We start from the raw sequence: 19,063 nt of genomic DNA, 5'->3' as shown, positions 1-19,063 counted from the left end.
CAGGAGCCGGTTTCACAGTCCACGCGAGTCAACTTTTAATGCAGTTGTCTTCAGATTTCATATGTCTCGCTGTACATACATTTGACTGTCTGAGGAAGCTGGGCACCATTTTTGTTTCTTTTTGTGTTGGTTCTGCCAAGCGGTTGGTTTGTTTTGTGTAGTAACACTCCTTCAAGAGGCTTTTGCATCGATGAAGAGTCACTTTTACACTGAAGGTTCCAGCCAAATTGAGAATAGATACTAAGGATGGCCGCAAAATATTAACATGCCCACAACAAGCGATGTTTTTCATAAAATCAATGGACTGAGGAAGTCATAATATGTTTATCATGTGCCTCCAAGTTTGATCAGTCTCGATGAACATACACTTGACCGTCCGAGGAAGCTTGGCACCTTTTTTGTTTCTTTTTGTGCAAGTTCTGCCTAGCTGCTGGAGTTTGTTTTGTGGAATAACACTCAGGACAGTTGTGGATGACATGATGATTTTTGCAGGACATGAATTGATTACATCATCTAATGCACTCATGAAACAGCCGGCTCACTGAAAATATAAACATTTATTTTCAACATAATATTGTATTATTTTTTTATCAAATTAATTGCTTATATACAGAACCTCACAGCACAATCCAAAATATAACTTTGGAGTTCTATTTTGTCAAATATAGTGCTACATGAAAGAGCATCACAGATGTAAGTTACTGCTTAAGTCTAATGCAATTACTGCTGATTTATTACTATTATTAGTGGTGCTTGCCAAAGGCAAAATCGTGCGGCTCATTGAGGAGAGGTGTGCTATATCTTTTCTAAGCGATCAGGTGTACGATGTTCGCACAGCGGACAAAAAAGTGGCCAAAAAAGTCCCATTGACTTAACATTGCGGAATGATCAGAAATTCAAATCCCAACTGACATTTTCACACACACAGACAAAAAGGGCCTGTCAACCCTGCATCTCTCCCTCTCTCTCTCTCTCCCTCAGAGGATTTATATTATCAAGCAGCCAATAAGAAATGACCTAAAATCTTCATAGCCACACCCTAAAACATGCTAAAAACGTGCTAGCATCATGCTAACACATGCTAGCATCACCTAGCGAAGTGCTAAAACATGCTAAAACGTGCTAACATCATGCTAACACATGTTAGCATCGCCTAGGGAAGTGCAAAAACATGCTAAAAACATGCTAGCATCATGCTAACACATGCTAGCATCGCCTAACGAAGTGTTAAAACATGCTAAAAATGTGCTTGCATCATGTTAACACATGCTAGCATCGCCTAGCGAAGTGTTAAAACATGCTAAAAATGTGTTAACACATGCTAGCATCGCATAGGTAAGTGCTAAAACATGTTAAAAATGTGCTACCATCATGCTAACACATGCTAGCATCGCCTAGCGAAGTGCTAAAACATGCTAAAAACGTGTTAGCATCATGCTAGCACATGCTAACATCGCCTAGCGAAGTGCTAAGACATGCTAAAACTGTGCTAACATCATGCTAACACATGCTAGAATCCTCTAGTGAAGTGCTAACACATGAAAAATTCTATGACCAATATTTTAGTGCTTAGCAACAAGTTAGAAAATGTTATTTGACGAGTTTTGCCATGGCAAGCACCACTCACATTTTCTTCAGGAAATGTACCTATCTAGTTATTATTATTGTTACTTCTAGTAGCAGTATTACAGTGAATATTACATAACTTTACAGAAGTGATATATTTCTGTCATACTTTTTTCCAATAAGTTTGGCTTTTATTTGGACAGAGCTTTTATTTTGAAGTGTTTGTGTTGTTTTGACCAAGGAGCTCTGACGTCGGCAGCTTCCCATTCTGGAAAAGTCGGTTACTATATGACTCAAAGTAATTATTAAACAGCAAAAGGCTGCTGTTTAATTAAATAAGTATATGCTCTGAATGTGCCTCGTGCTACAACGTGGATTTGCACTCTGTTTACGGTCATCTGCTACAGATATGCGCAATGCTCATGAAATGTTTTTCCCCTGTATGCGACAAGCAGGAGCAGCATTAAAAGGTATGAGCAGCTGGTGTCAGCACAACACTGTCTCCACACATTCACATATGCTCACATTTGAATTACATGCAAACTATATATTTATCTCATTAAATTGCAGCTTTTGCAGTTAAATAATCTCACTAGGACATAATGTGATTTTTATTTGTAGGCTGAATGTTTAAGTAATGACATTCGTACATCAGATGTATCCGTTTTTTCTATCAGAGCATTTTTACGAATACCGGTACATAAGAGTGGTATCGGACCCAATACTTTTGTAAACATGCACTATATGGACGTCTTTGATTGTTTTGATGCGTTTCCAGCGATGTGCAATGCATTTTAAGAGTGGTACAAGCGCAGCTTTTAAAAATGTGTCTCATTCTGCTACTGCCATGGACTGGGAGAAACAAGTTACGTCAGTGTGTAATCAAACACAGAAGGTGTGTGAGATGTCGCACCATTGAAGACCAGCATCTCTGCTTTGGCCTGTTGACACACCAGGCATCACCATGGATTATATTATGTTTGTGTTTTCAGAACATTTCAGCATGGATTGTATGTTTTCACCTCATAACAGCGAGGATTGTTTGTGAACCAGTCACAATATGATTCAAGTTTTGCAAAGGAACTGTTACTGAAAGATGAGGCAGTTAAACACTACCAGACCCATGAGTAAACAGTTTAATTCAAGAATGTTTCAAATGTCATGACTGTTTGAAAGTTGCTCTTCTTGAGTGATTTTGATTTTGAAACATTCAGATGAAATGTGTTGGGTGTACGTTGTTAACCCTGAAATGTAGTTTTATAAATTATAAATTGTGAAGATTGTTAAATTACTTCCGATTGGGTTTCAAATATAGCTGTATTTGAGGGGCTGCATGATATTATCCAATCAGAACAGTGGGTGTTTACATTTAAGTCTTAAAGGCCCAGAAAGCTTAAAACTGAGTGTGTCAGACAGAGAGCCAGAGACAGGGTGAGAAATTATTATATATTATTAAATTATGACTTTTTGATGTTTATGTGCAAAAACTGACATTTTAAGTGAACCTCAGGGAAGATAATGAAATTATAAATTAAAGAATATGTCATGACCTCTTAAATTCGACAATGCATTTAAATATATAACTTTTTAATAGAATTCAACATTGCAGCATGGCCGATATGAGAAAAACTAATATAGTTGAAATCCTCATGACACAAGGAATCCACAAACACCCGTGATTTTAGGACATACAGTGACTAGCCAACTGATTAGCGACCCATCGGTCTGCACTAGCTTACGTTATAAAAGTCTTGACACGGAGGAGGACTGCAAGGGTGTAGAGTGCCATTTGGGACAGGGAGTTTGAAGCACGAGCCTGCCCCGGTTGCTTTTCTTGCCTTTAAATTCTGACTACAGCATGAGCCAACAGCTTTCGAGTGCCGACTTTGAAGAAGCATATCATTTGGTTTCACCTGCTGAACGAATACAGCCCTTCAGTAAACTAGTCGAGCAGGTCATTTTTGAGAGAAAGAGATGAGTTCTCGTTCATGAATGCACTGAATTTACTGGTATACTTGTTTGCAAAATAAATAAATTAATCACTCAGTCATTTCATTGGTGAACGAGGATCTCCTGACTGACTAAACGTGACGAGCAGTGGCATCTCTACATTAGGGGCAGGTAGGGCTGAGCCCCATCTGATGTAGCACTATTGTGCAAAATGAGTGGCATAATCATATAATTATTTTAAGGAATAATATAATTTCTACATATTAAACTAGTTTTATATAAATTATAATAGACAACAGTTTATATATTATTTTGATAAATTAATTAAAATCATTATTAAGTTCTACTTTATGTGTTAAAGCCATTTAATCATTCCCATTTGCTATACATGGGGCTAGCCCATCGTCCTTCATGATAACCAAGAGAGATTTGGAGAATGTCATGCGCATGTCCAATGAGTGTTCAATGATTGCCCGAGGGGCATGTTTGTCTTTACCACTTAGCCAATCAAAAGCTTTGATCGTATGCATGTTAGGCTCACAAGGTAATCAGAAATTACTGCTCGAGTGCAAACCTGCGTAGTGAACCTCACTGGTAAGTAAGACTGGTAAGACTAGAGGTGAGAAGGACCAAATACTAATATTACATACAAATTCTTCAAACCTCTTGAAGCAGCATTAACTTGCCATGTGGAAAAAGCTTAACAAAGAAGCCACAAAGAAAAACCGAAATGTACAGACTTGTACTCCTAACATGGTCACCAGCTGCAACACATCCACTCCATGTTTGTTCACAGAACTGGTTATGTAAATTGCAATTATTTCATTAAAATAATAGTTCACAGAAATCGAACTATTAAAAGGTATATATGTTAATATATGTATATATATATATATATATATATATATATATATATATATATATATATATATATATATATATTAATCTTTCTTTATCATGTTTGTTATCTATAACTTCAGAAAAATGCCAAGAGTATTTATGAAGATGCTTGGAAAGGGAACAATGCATGATAGAACTCTGTACTCTAACTATGTACTTTAAAATGTGCAAATGCTCCATACAGAGAAGGAAGGATGGGCCACACTTTGTATTGCACCTCTGATCTTAACACCTATAATGGGGCTTTTCCACTGCACGGTACAACTCGACTCAAATCTGCTCGTTTTTTGGGGGTTTTCCACTGTGGATAGTACCTTGTACCTGACGGTCGAGGTTCCAAGGGATCCGAGCGATACTAAATGTGACATCAAAATCATGCTGATCACTGATTGGTCAGGAAGAATCGTCACTACCCGCATCACTGGATTTCCGACACGTGACATCAACCCGCAAGTTTTAAAGTTAGCAACAGCGATAAAAGTATCATTTGTTCACGTGCCTTTCAAATTGTGAAAAATAAATGGCTGTGCGCAAAACCATGTCATGTTCAATAAACGAGGTGCAGACGGTCCACTCGTTAGCGATGAGCGAAATGAAAAAGTCTCTCAGGAAGTGTCTCAGCGGACCTACAAACAGTGTAGGGAAAAGTTAAAAACACTTAATAGTGACTACAGAACCATCAAGGAAAAGTGGAAGTGGTTCGACCAAATGGGATGGAGAGTGCCCTGGACTGGCGTTGATCCATGATGATCCACGATGGAGGATGTTATGTTTAACTCTATACTCTAAGCTTCGCTTTATTTAGTTGACCAGCTACTGGAAGCTTTGCTTCTAAAACAACCAGGCCAATTTAACTGTAATTTTACTTGTGTAAAATCACCATGCAACAACTGCTTTATGCAGCACAATGAGCTAGTAGCTAACAGCTAGCGGTCATGTTATTGTTTTGGTCAGTTTGTGTTGTGTTTAAAATGATGTCACGGCAGTAGAGGAGGCGCGACTATAACTATATTCCCACCCATGTAGAGAGGCACTAAACTGCAATGGAAATGCAAGCTCAGAGAAGTCCCATAACACTTCTCCATTCTGGTCTCACGCCACAAGAAAGAGGCAATAACAGAATAATAATCAACATTCTGGGTTTCTGGCCAGTGAGCCAGGAGGCAATAACAGAATATGCAACCTCAATTGCAATGACAGATATACCAAAGAAAATTAAACTTGGGACAAAATAATAGACAAGATTTGCTGCCATTTTTTGGAAAACGATTGACTCGTAGAAGTCGAGTCAAGTAGAATTGTAGCCATGCTAATAATTATACCCCTCCCCCCGACAACACAAACATGCATTTTTACAGTGGTAATAATTATTTTGAACATAAAAAAGAAAACCATAAAAAGTATACTTTCAAAAAACAATAAGAACGCACACACAGATTTAAAATAGTGTTAATTTTGTCAGCTATTTTTTAATTTAGTCTTAGTCCTGTGTCAAATGTCCTTGTTAGTTTCTATCATATTTAGTCAACCTTACCCTGTTTTTTTTGTTTCAGTAAATTTGACACTGTATGCCCAATTATTAGGCAAATTGTATTCCTAAGGATTAATTTTATTGTTGAACAAACACAATGCTCTCATTCAATCCAAAATGTTATTGAACCTCAAACCTAAATATTTAACAAAGAAAAAACAAGTTTTGTCCTTCTCAGTGGAATATATAAGTGCGCACAATTATTAGGCAATTATTGTCTAATGATTATGACGTTAAACTGATCCGATAGGGTCTAGTTGGGTAGCCCTACCAGAAGATCTCTGATCAATATGGTTATGGGGACTGATAGCTAGAGAAACTATCATGAGTACTACTGGGACGCAGCGGTAATACCTAAACCTCATTAAGGCAAGTACAGGGTTTAACCCTAGAAAAGCTTTTTGAGGGTTGGGCTAGGCAAGTACAAGGAGACCATGCATGAGGGCTCGTATCCCATCATGGTCTTACCTGGAATAAGGAAAATCTACGTAGTATGAACAATATGAAAACACAACTAAATTCTAAACATACTGGCTCGGCCGTCGCCCAGGTTATCAAGGTCCGCGGTGGCTATTCAACCAATCTGCCAGCCACTGAAAAATATGCATAGATTGGAAAAACAAAGACAAAAAACAAGCACTTCTCTGTGGCCACCTACAATGTGAGAACACTGAACGATACCATCAGCACCGAAACAGGCGAACCATCACGCACAAAATCGATTGTATTATAGCCGACTGCAAGAAATACGACATCGACATCATAGCAATCCAAGAGCACCGGCATAAAACATCCGATACGATGGGCTATAGTCAACATAAACAACGCAGCAATTGGACTCTGGCACACTCAGACTCATCATCCATCTAACATGGAGTAACCATTTTGTACAACAGCAAGATTGCTCAGTTAACCACCTCAATCACGGTCAAATCGGAGCATAATATCAAGGGCAATCCAAAAGTATACATAGTCTCAGCATACGCCCCAACAGAGACAAAAGGGATACATTAAAATGCCAACTATATGATTTATTTTTCTCTGTACGTGGCAACACCTCTAAACACACCAGGGCGTGATCGGAGACTAAAATGTTTCCATTTGAGCAATCAACAACAAATGAAATGAGGGACTTAATATAAAAATAAAATATTCTAGTGTAAATCTTAAGGACCAATTAGAAAGAAATTATAGTCCCTACCAGATGGGTTCAAAAGTCTCCAAATATCATTAAGACCAATATTTTCACACATCCTGTGAAGCATCAATGTTGCACTAGGGGGCTTGCACACATTTGCTTCACTATGATCAATGAATCAGTCCATCAAAAGATTAAAGTCTCATCTCAATATTATATCATGAGTGGTGCCAATGGCTTGCAACATCCCTTAAAGATCAATAATAAAGCCCTGATCATCAACGTTAGGTGCATAAATATTAGCCAAATCAAGACTTTGCCCCTGAATTTCAGCTAAAACAATAATGAATCTTCCTTATTTATCTTAACTCTGTTTGAGACATTTGAATTGTAGATGCTTACTTATCAGTGTAAAGACTCCCCTGCGCTTACTCGAGTGAGCACAAAAAAAAAAAATGCCCACCCCATATCTTTCCAAAATTTCCTTCTTCCTGTGGTGAAAGGTTCGTTTCTTGAAGCTTCTTGACGCTTAAGATGAGAAATAACCTTCCTTCTTTTTATGAACTGACCCAACGCATTCATATTCAATGTGGATATAGATAATCCACTCATATTAACATTTTACATTTTGAAATATAAGAAAAAATGTATTGTGTGTCAAAAACAAGAGTATAAAGACCAAAATCCAACATTGGTGTGAACATTAAAACCTGAACTTCCCCCAGAAACAAAAAAAAAACAGAAAAAAGAAAAGCATGTGCATTAACCCCTTGCACGATAGAGCCAACTGGTATCCATCCCTCCAAACTCAAACAGTCCATGTATGCCTAGGAAGACCGCTCATCAGATTGCTCAAGTATGGTGCTTCTATGCACATTTTGTGAACAGAATTACACAGCAAAAGATAATCTATTAAACAAACTCCAGACAACAGGCAGAATAAATTCAAAAAGCATGTAGATTCATCCACAAAACTGTCCCAAAAGTGTGCCACTTTGCAAAACAAACTCCAGCCGCTAGGTGAAACCAGCACAAAAAAAAAAAAACGCTCAGTTTCCTCAAACAGTCACGTGAATGTTCAGTGAGCTGGTCCACTTGGCTGCAATGTGAGTACCACAATATTACTTACTCACTCCATTGAAGGACATAGCCTGCTGTGGACATGTGTTTGTTTTATGGCCATCCTTAGCATCTATTCTCAATTAGGCCGGAAATATATATATATTTATATATATATATATATATATAGATATATATATTACTTTTCCCTCTTGTCGAATTCGCATTCGTCAAAGACCAAATCAGCTCCCTGACTCGCAGACGTCTCTGGTGTGTCAGCTTGAGCACATAAGTGTCTTTTAATGTCTCCAGAGTCTGAGGATATTCAATTATTTGACAGTTTTGGAACAGTGTATCGAATCTCACCGGTTTATATAATTAAAAGTGTTAAAACTAGCAAAGTGCACAGAGTTCGCTGTTCACACATCTGATCCTCGCATGGCATCACGTGACTCAGAGGACATGCTAATAATTTTAATAAAGGATAAGTAGACTAGTTCTGGTTGTGAATGTGTAATTAACTTTTAGTTCAACGTGCTTGTTAAAAACATAAAAGACGGTTATTTGTCATCATCAACTGGCGCATAAGGCGTAGTTTGCAGAAATGGTCAATTAATGAATCAATGAATGTATCTGAATTAATCTTTTTGGTGACCAGATTCAAAAATGACTTGATTCATTAAATTAAAATTCCCACCACTAGTGTGTGCGCACTTCTGCTTGAGAGTGCCTGTCTGAGAGTAGAGAAGCAGCAAGATTCTCAGCTGCAAGCAAATAAACCAAAACAAATTACATGCAAAATTATCAATAAATAAAAAAAATGTGGTTCTCAGCCAATAATATATCAGCTACCGATATTGTCCATCCCTAGACTCACCAGTATCCTTTGATGACATAAGGGGTTCTGCAGCCATATAAGACCATGTGGTGGGCAGTGTCCATACTGGCATGGGGCACAAAATCCACTGAGAAGAGAGAGAAAAAGTTTTAAACATTAGTATAAATTGTTAAAACCAAAATTACACAGATAAGTATAGTGAGACAAATTTTCTCGACAATTCACTGTCACATCATTGCAGCACAGATAGAAAAGTGGAGCAGGTGCGCACTATGAACAACATTAAGGTATGAATAATTTTGTTTCACAGTAACAGTAAATTTTTGCTAGCAATTCTACCCCCCAACAAAAAAATACTTATTTCAGAATCATGTAATAATGTCTATTTGTTAATAATCCAGTGCATTAAATGCTTTACAGAAGAAAAGGCTACTTAATCTCATTAGATTCTTTTCTTTTTGTATTTGGAATTAAATGTAGCAAACCAAAACATGTGTCTGACATCAGTGAAAAAAACTAAAATATAAAAAAACAGCTGCTTCACATTTGGTATATAACACTTTATATAACACCTAACATACACACACCTATTTATGTTATTTTATAACATTAAAACATTAAATGATAATTCAACAATTGTTCTTCAACAGGGTACGTACATCATTGACACTCATAATAATCACTCACTTGGTACATAAGGATGGAGAGGAGTATGTATTTTGCAGTGTTGGGTAGATTACTTCCAAATTGTAATCTAGTGCTGATTATTAGGGGTGTAGAGCAAAGCTCTTATCTGCAATAGCATCTGTTCATTTGACAAAATTATCAGTATCTGTCTCTGTATTCGGATAGAAACGGATATTTATACATTTATAGTTTCTATTAATAAAATATGCCTTGTATATGCCTTTTCATAATAATAGCATAATAATAATCATTATTAGGGATCTAAACGCCGAAGATGCACTTCACCGAAGATTTGGGCCCGGTCGGCCTTTAGCGATAATTTTTACGTTTTACCAACACCTTTTGTCGCACACTGAAGTGTCTTACATAGTTGGATTCCTTGGCTCAAGATGAACAAAACGTATATATACGATTTAATTTCAGTCATGAAAATTGTTGCGCTAATTTGCATAAATAAAAAAAACTACTTTTTCAAACTCCTCAGGCCGTATGTCCAATTCACATGAAAATCTGTGTTTGTCTTCAATGGACCCTCCTGACAATAAGTTATCAAAATAATTTTGATTCATCAAAGTGTTACGAAGATATAAGCCAACGAATTGGTCAGGCGTTTTGTACGTTTTGACCAAATCTACCAAACAAAAAGGCTTGATACACATAGACAACAAGACATTATGAGTATGCACGCAAAGTCATGAATAATTTAGCCAATAGTGGGCGCTACAACTAAAACAAAACTCATAACTCCACAACCGTATGATCAATGAAGTAAAAAAATTGGTATGCATCTTGTAGGGGCCAAAGAATAACATATCCTAAAATATCAGTTGGACAAATAAAATAAAAAAACATAGCCGCCAGCAGCCAATCAAATTTCAGCAAAATGGCTGTATAAAGGGTGTGTAAATGACACTCATAATAATCACTCACTTGCACGTGGTAGGCCTACATAAGGATGGAGAGGAGTATGTATTTTGCAGTGTTGGGTAGATTAGTTCCAAATTGTAATCTAGTGCTGATTATTAGGGGTGTACAGCAAAAAAAAGTTAAAAAATTGGTATGCATCTTGTAGGGGCCAAAGAACAACATATCCTAAAATATCAGTTGGACAAATAAAAAAAACATTGTATAATGTATTGACAAACAACATGGCTGTATAAATGGGTTGTAAATTATTGTTTATTATTGTGAACTACATCTAGGACTCCCTAGGTCAATAATTATCAAAGAAAAGCTGAACTTTATTTATTTAGGGATTGCATTTATCATGTGGGTTTGACCAAGTGTATCCAAAAGCCTATAATTTCTAAAATAAATATTCAAACTTCTAAAACCTTTTTGGAGATTGGGTGCTTTGTGGCTTTATAACAGTTAAAAAGTTAATAAAAATGACAACCATAACTAATGAATTGGAAAGTAGGGCTGAAACGATAAGTCGACATTATCGACGACATCGACAATAAAAAATTGTTGACAAAAATTAGTCGTTTTATCTCATTTACCGTAACATGGAATCACATTAAACTGTAATGATGGCACACGAGAGCAGCACTGCAGTTCGTGCAAGACTGAGGAGAGGAAGAATTACACAGCTTACAGCCCAGATGCACTCTAAACTTTCTAAACAGCTTCAGGTGATGTAGATCCCAAAGTATGAGGGAATTATACAAAAAATAAATAAATAAGTAAATTCAGAAGCACACTTGTTGTGGAATAAGCGGAGCCGGAGCTCTTTAAAGGAAACACACAGGTGTTACATCTTAAATGCAGTTATTTTAATGTGTTATAGCTTTATTAAAGTTCAAATAATATAGCACAAATGTCCTGATCTAAGGGAGAGAGATTGAAACTGCACCCGGCTGAGGTGCACTCTGTCGCGGGGACATTCGTCCCTCGAGCGCATGACGTACATTTTCTTTATCAGTTATACTGCAGAAGAAATGGTTTTTTTTGAGAATGTTGAATGTAATATTAAAAATGCTAATATTTTTTAATATCTAAAAATCCCTTAAAAAAGATGCATTCACCTGAGAAGCAGCATATAAGATATTATACTTGCTATTAGAGAATAGATCTTGAATATAAGTATATTTTGTCTTTACTGCACTTGCAGAATTATAACCAAGTGAAAAAATACACTTATATACAAAGTATACTTATATTTAAGAGACATTCTCTTAAAGCAAGTCTAAATATCTTATATGTTGCTTCTTAAGTAAATGTATTTTGTTTTTAGACCATTTTAAATGGAAAACAATAGAAAAACACTTGATAACAATAGGATTTTTTGCAGTGAATTTCTTTACAGAATTAAACTTAATAAAAAGTATGTTTTTCCTGATAATTCAGTGAATGTCTTTTAGAGGTATTTTTAAAAGATGATTTTGTCCTCTTTATTGTTAGTAAGCACGTTTAATCCAGCCTTTTAAATCAGGCCACAACCTGAATAGAGCTAATGATTAATCTTTCCAATAATCGTCGAATAGTAGAATAATCATTCTAAAAATCGTTTGATTAATCGAATATAAAAATAATCGTTAGTCGCAGCCCTAATACAAAGCATTTACAAACTGCAGATAAAAAGAATGCAGCAATGAAGGGGTTTAAAACATCAAGACTGTGTTCATGCTTAACTGTAATCATAATCCAAAAAGTTATGTTTAAAAACAACATTTTAACAACCAAAGAAAAATCTTTAACAAAAAGTAGTTTAATAATGTCTAAAGGTATCCAACCTAATAAAAGTAAATAACTATGCCTGAAAACACTTTAATAAGCAAGGTTTGCACAAATCTGTTATTATTTATATAGAGCTTTACAGGCATCTAGTGGCCACACCATAGTATTACATATGATTTTATTCATTTCTTTCCACCAGATGGCACTAATCTGCTTTCCTTCATTGGATTTTAAATGCCTTTGCTCTATTTTTAACCTAAATACAGTATTGATTTAAAAAAATAATATTGAATGTATTTTCTTAATATTTTTTAAATAAACATTATGCAAAATAAATATAGTATATTAATTTCATAAAAAAATACACTTATGGCATTCAGTCTGTTTTGAATGGCTAACAGTATGTAGGTGCGGCCCAAACACACTCATACTTACACCTACTTTGTTGAAGGTGCCATCAAGGTCTATGAGCACAGATGCATATCTTTAAAAATATTGCCAGCAGCAGCTAATGAAATTTAAGCAGCTAATAACATCAAACCTGAATGGCCGGCCAGTACGAAACTTGAGATATTCATACACAGATATGTTTACATATGTCTGGAATTACATTGTGTTTATTTTTCCAATATCCCAATTTTATGGTATATTAGTTTCTGTCTCGTGTCACTTCTATATGGCTGCGTCCGAAAACTGTAAAATGCTGCCTTAAAACCAGCCCAAAAATGCCCCATAGGATACTATGGCAAGGCTCTTGCACATGAAAACAATTGTTTCCTACTATGACAAGACAATTAATTTTGTGGGATCATATCTCCCAATCAGAATGTCATAGAGACATAGGGGCAGGCTCATTTCACTCGGGCGTAGCCACACCCTAGCAACCATTTACAACACCCTAGCAGCCACCCCTTAGACTTCCATTCAAAATGGTTCAGAATGGTATCTTCAGAACAGAATTTTGTAGACACTTGACAATTGGATCTTTTGAGTCAGGTTAGTAATCAGCCAATAAGAATCACTCTGGTCACTAGCTAGCCACAACCAGGCAACCATTTAGAGCACCCTAGTAACCAGCCCTATTGACTTCCATTAAAAATGGCTGAGAGGGATATCTATGGAACAGAATGAACTACAGACATGACAGTTGGGTGAGCAATCAGTCTTCATGTATCCACTTGAAAAACTACTTAGCCACGCCCTTGCAACCACTTAGAGTTCCCTAGCAAGCAAACCCCCTTTACTTCCATTCAAACTGGCTGAGAGTGATATCTTTGGATCCAAATATACTATATAAATGACAGTTGGCTTGTTTTACTTGGGTGAGCAATTAGACTTCAGGTATCATCATGGAAACTACTTAGCCATGCCCTAGCAACCATTTAGAGCACCCAAGCAACCAAACCGCATTGATTTCCATTAAAAAAGGCTGAGAGTGATATCTTTGGATCAGAATGTCTTAGAGAAATGACAATTGGCTTGTTTTACTTGGGTGAGCAATCATTCTTCGAGTATCATCATGGAAACTATTTAGCCATGCCCTAGCATCCATTTAGAGCACCCAAGCAACCAAACCCCATTGATTTCCATTCAAAAAGGCTGAGAGTGATATCTTTGGATCAGAATGTCCTAGAGATATGACAGTTGGCTTGATTTGGAGCGTTTTTGCAAAGATGTGCCATGCTAATAGACTCCTACCCAAAAAGACTGAGTGCTGTAATAAAATCAAAAGGTGCTTCAACAAAGTATTAGTTTAAGGGTGTGCACACTTATGCAACCAGGTTATTGTGTTTTTTTATTTTCCCCCCTCAAAAATTTCAGTTTGTTTTTCAATTGAATTGTTCACGTTATAGGTCATATTAAAAGGTGGAACAAGTTCTGACATGATTTTTCTTTCTTTTACATCACAAGAACCTGGCATTTTAACAGGGGTGTGTAGAATTTTTATATCCACTGTATATAGGCCATTCGAACATATTACACACATGCGCTCTCACTCACAGATACGGATGAATGGATGAGTTAGGGGCCGTTCACACCAAAGGTGTTTTTGCCTGCACCTGCTCTGTTTGTTTTCCTGTGTAAACAGGCTGGATGAAAGTCCATACATGCTGCACTGTGTCTCGCTGTTTCTTCAGTGTCTCATGGAGGACTAGCACATTTTTAGACACTGTGTCAAGTTAATAAGAACTTCAGGTTTCAAAAAATGCATGCTGAGACACCTGTGTTCTGTTTCAATCGTTGCACTGTCTAAATTGTTGGGGTTTTTTCAGCGCAGGTGTCACAACGATTTAATGTTCCGAACAAGTTCAGGTTGCAAAGAGGGGACTGTTACTATGTCTAACATTATTCCAGATTGTTCTGCAACAAACAAAGATTCAGCGCTTTATAAACGGCAATGGTTTTTTCCCTTCTGTTCTAGTGTGCTGAGGGGCTGCTGTGCTTTGTATGTTTATTGTTACAATACGAACGTTGCCTACAATGCTGACATAAAATACAGCCTCAGCATCAGAATATAGGTGAATGAAAATAAGACAGGAATATATAAATTTTGTATACAACAAATCCTCAAAGTAATAATAATACTGTATCATATTATAATGACAAACTGGACAACAATAAGTAATTGTTGGGTTAAAATATTAATAAATAACAACTGAATTCCAAAATGTTACTGGGTGAAGTAGTAGGTTTTGCACGCACGCACGCACGCACACACACACACAGACAAACATAAAACAAAATTGTTTTTAAAAAATATATGTAGGTAAATAGTGTTTTTTGTTTTTAATGTATTGTGGAAAAACTGGAAAGCATGCATAAATTATCTTTAACAAGATTTCAAGATCATTTTGAATGTACTTTGCTGCAATGGTTGATATGATGAATTAAAAATTACGATTTAAAATACATTTTATGAAATTTAAGCAAACATTTTTTAAATGTGGGCCCGGCTCGGATGCTTGAGGCCTCAGAAATCATAAACCCGCCACTGGGTATATTTGCCCTGTGTAAATAACAATATATTGGAACTGTATCTAAAATAAATAAGGGGTGGATAAATAAATACTAATACAACAGGCTGGAAAAATAGACATTTATTCATTTTAATATCCTGTATACATATTTTGAATGTGTTGAATCATGACACTGGGTGACACACCCTGAAAATCGCACCTTTACAACGGTTTCATGCTGAAGAGCCGCTTATAATGTCAACATCATAAGGATTGGAGCCTACCACGCAAAAGATGAGCTCATTGAAGTCTTAATTATCGGTCTGCTTTTTTATTCCAACCATTACTCCTGGTCGGAGGCTTCCGTAAATATTTAGTTTATACGCAAGGTTATGTCCTACCTAAGTTTAATGGTGCAACCCTCAAATATTTAGAAGTGCACAAATTTGGACTTAGTGCCCATTTACCCCACAACTAGGCTAAGTTGTAACTTGTGTATAGATGGTGCAACCGGCCCCCGATCCCGTGGTAATGCTCTTCAGCATTGTGGGTAATGTAGTTGTTCCCCTTAATTTAACATATATTACTAACATTAAAAAAAATTTTTTGTATATGTATAAATTAACATTAACCTAGATTACTAAATGCTGTGTTGTTCATTGTACATGTTAACTAATGCATTAACTAATGTTAACAAATGCAACCTTATTGAAAAGTGTGACCAAAAAATATCTCTAGAATTCACCAGAAAAGGTCATTTTAACATTCCAAAGGTTGTAGTAAATTCCCAGTGAATACACTGATTTGCTACATTTCAAATTATTTCATAATGTCCAAATTAGTGGTCGACCGATACAGGTTTTTTTTAATGGCTGATCTCCAGAGAGCAGGGCAGACGAAAAAATGCATGCATATATATATATATATATATATATATATATATATATATATATATATATATATATATATATATATATATAAAATATAGTAAATTACAAACTATATTTATTATATTTATATTGTATTATATTTATTATATATTGTATTATATATTGTATTATATTTATATAATTATATTACATTTTAAATGGTAGATAGCAGTTTCTTCTGATTTCTGTTCAGTCATCAAATTGTATTCATTTTTTTGAACAAGAAATTGTTAATATATTAGGAAGGACATAACCATACACGCAGTAGTCCAGCAACCATAGATGGCATGTCCACGTTAGTAATCGTTAGTAAAAAATACTGATTCAAACCAACTGTACATACAGTACATAGTAAATATGACACTTACTCATAGCACACGTGAAGCGCTTTTACCTTGAAGTTGCACCAGCGAATATTTAGCAGAGACGGGCCAATTCTATTCAAATAAATGGGACAAATTAGAATGCCCAACTGCAGCCAACGGTCCATGGATGTACATAGGAAGTCCCACCTTACTGGTAAAAGAGCCAATCACCTTTTAAATACAGACATCGCCTGTCAAACAACTCTAGAACACGCATGCACATTAGAATCAGAATCAGCTTTATTGCCAAGTATGCTTACACATACAAGGAATTTGTCTTGGTGAAAGGAGGTTCCAGAGCACAACAATACAAAAAAACAATACAAAAAGAGCAGCAGGACATAGATAATAATAAAAAAATTATTATACATATACGTACATACACACACATACACATACGTAGTACAAATCTAATAAAAATCTGTTATATAAAGAACAAAAATACAGTATGATATATATATATATATATATATATTTTTTTTCTTTGTATGTAATGGCAGAAGAGGATATGTTGGATAATATAAATAGAATAAACTGTGTATTGCACATAATTATTGCTCAATGAGGCGGCTTTAACTTTTTATGAGATGGATAGCCTGAGGGAAAAAACTGTTCCTGTGCCTGACGGTTCTGGTGCTCAGAGCTCTGAAGCGTCCGCCAGAAGGCAACAGTTCAAAAAGGTAGTGGGCAGGGTGAGTGGGGTCTAGAGTGATTTTTACAGCCTTTTTCCTCACTCTGGAAGTATATAGTTCTTGAAGGGGGGCAGGGGACAACCAATAATCCTCTCAGCAGTCCAAACTGTCCTCTATAGTCTTCTGATGTCTGATTTCATAGCTGCACCAAACCAGACAGTTATTGAAGTGCAGAGGACAGACTCCATGACTGCTGAGTAGAACTGTATCAACAGCGCCTGTGGCAGGTTGAACTTCCTCAACTAGTGAAGCCTTTTTCACAATGGAATAAGCTACCAAATTAGCTATAAAATCTAGGAAAATTGCTTTTTTAGTGTAATCTGAGGCAAAGACACAACCTTTATGATACCCGTGTTGTCAGATTTTACTGCTGATTTGAAATATGTTCATTGATTGTAATCATGACCAACCGTTTTGGAGATTTTCTTTCTCCATTCTAGTAGATAGGTGCTGCACTTTCATGACTGGAAATAGTCTCCCGAGAGCATTCCAAACATGGCCGACAGTGGACTGACTTGCTAGAAAGACTTTGTTCGCACTCACGTGCTGCTGCAGATCCAGCACAAGCTCAATCTCATGACAGTTTAAACATCCTGGATTGCCAGCATGGATTGTTGTGTTGTTTGAACATGATTTGTGAAAAGGAACTTTTGATCCTGAAGTTTTGATTCTGGCTGACAGATTACGTGCTTCAGAGGAATATATTAGATAGATCGACAGGAGAAACACTGTATTTTCGTGAGGTTTGCGAATTAAACATCTGCATATGGTATATGATATTAGTTTGATTGATATTTTCCTTTTTATCATTAAACAAGTTGAGGAGAGAGGGAGAGAGAATGAAACAGGCGAGCACTTTAACACTGATCTCAAACGCATCTGCCACGGCTCTGAAATGCAGACCGATTCTCAAAGCCCTCAAGAAACAAATCGGCCAAAGGGTAAATTTATCAGCTGATGACAATAATTCATAAAAGTCAGAATATCTGCTGATTTATCAGCCTCTGCGATACATCGGTCGACCACTAGGCCAAATATAGAAATACAGGATTCAATTATTTTGAAATAAATCCACAATTTACCAAAATATAATTTTTCACATTCTAAATTCTGTAGTACGTTAACAGTGGATAGACTGACTTACAACAGGTGAGATTTTTACAGTACATCAACTTCTATGAGTACAGTATTCAATTCATTTAGAAAAAATATATATATACATATATATTCCAAAGGTTGTAGTACGCCCCAAGTGGCTATACTGGCTTAGTACATGCAAGATGTTTACAGTAAATTAAATGAGTACAGTATTCAAATATTTTAGAAAGTCACGTATATGCTACATACTATTTTCACATTACAAAAGTTGTCGATAGATTAACTTATTACATGTGAGGTTTTTTACAGTGAGTCCAATTATGAGTACAGTATTCAATTATTTTAGAAAAACAAATCACTAAAATTCAACAAAATGTTTATATTTATTTATTTATATATATTTATTTACAAAGGTTGTAGTAAGTTCCCAGTGAATACTTACTTACTATAGGTGAGATTTTTACATTAAAGATCTACTCACCCCTAATTATGTAATAATTAGGGGTGAGTAGAAATAATATTACGATTAATCGTCTTCATTTGAACAATAGCGCAACCCTCTTCTACAATGAGAGAATTACTTGCATTTGCAATCAAATTTCACGTTATGTGACTTAAGTGAATATATTTGGCAACTGGCTGGTAAATGTTCACATTTCACTCACCAGTAATTG

At 35.9% G+C, this 19,063-nt stretch overlaps 1 protein-coding gene across 3 annotated transcripts in view; it reads right to left on the bottom strand.

Annotated features, from left to right (window-relative positions):
* Positions 1 to 19,063, bottom strand: part of pam (peptidylglycine alpha-amidating monooxygenase) — a 220,511-nt gene that overhangs the window by 143,793 nt on the left and 57,655 nt on the right. For all 3 annotated transcript variants that reach the window (XM_052116273.1, XM_052116275.1, XM_052116274.1), the window contains exon 5: positions 9,022 to 9,109. In XM_052116273.1, coding sequence (XP_051972233.1) covers positions 9,022 to 9,109 — 88 coding nt within the window. The remainder of the gene's footprint in view (positions 1 to 9,021; positions 9,110 to 19,063) is intronic.

The sequence above is a fragment of the Xyrauchen texanus genome, chromosome 43 (genome assembly GCF_025860055.1).
Source record: "Xyrauchen texanus isolate HMW12.3.18 chromosome 43, RBS_HiC_50CHRs, whole genome shotgun sequence".
Classification (NCBI taxonomy): Eukaryota; Metazoa; Chordata; class Actinopteri; order Cypriniformes; family Catostomidae; genus Xyrauchen; species Xyrauchen texanus.
The sequence above is the reverse complement of the archived record's forward strand: the minus strand, read 5'-3'. Positions and strand labels throughout refer to the sequence as shown.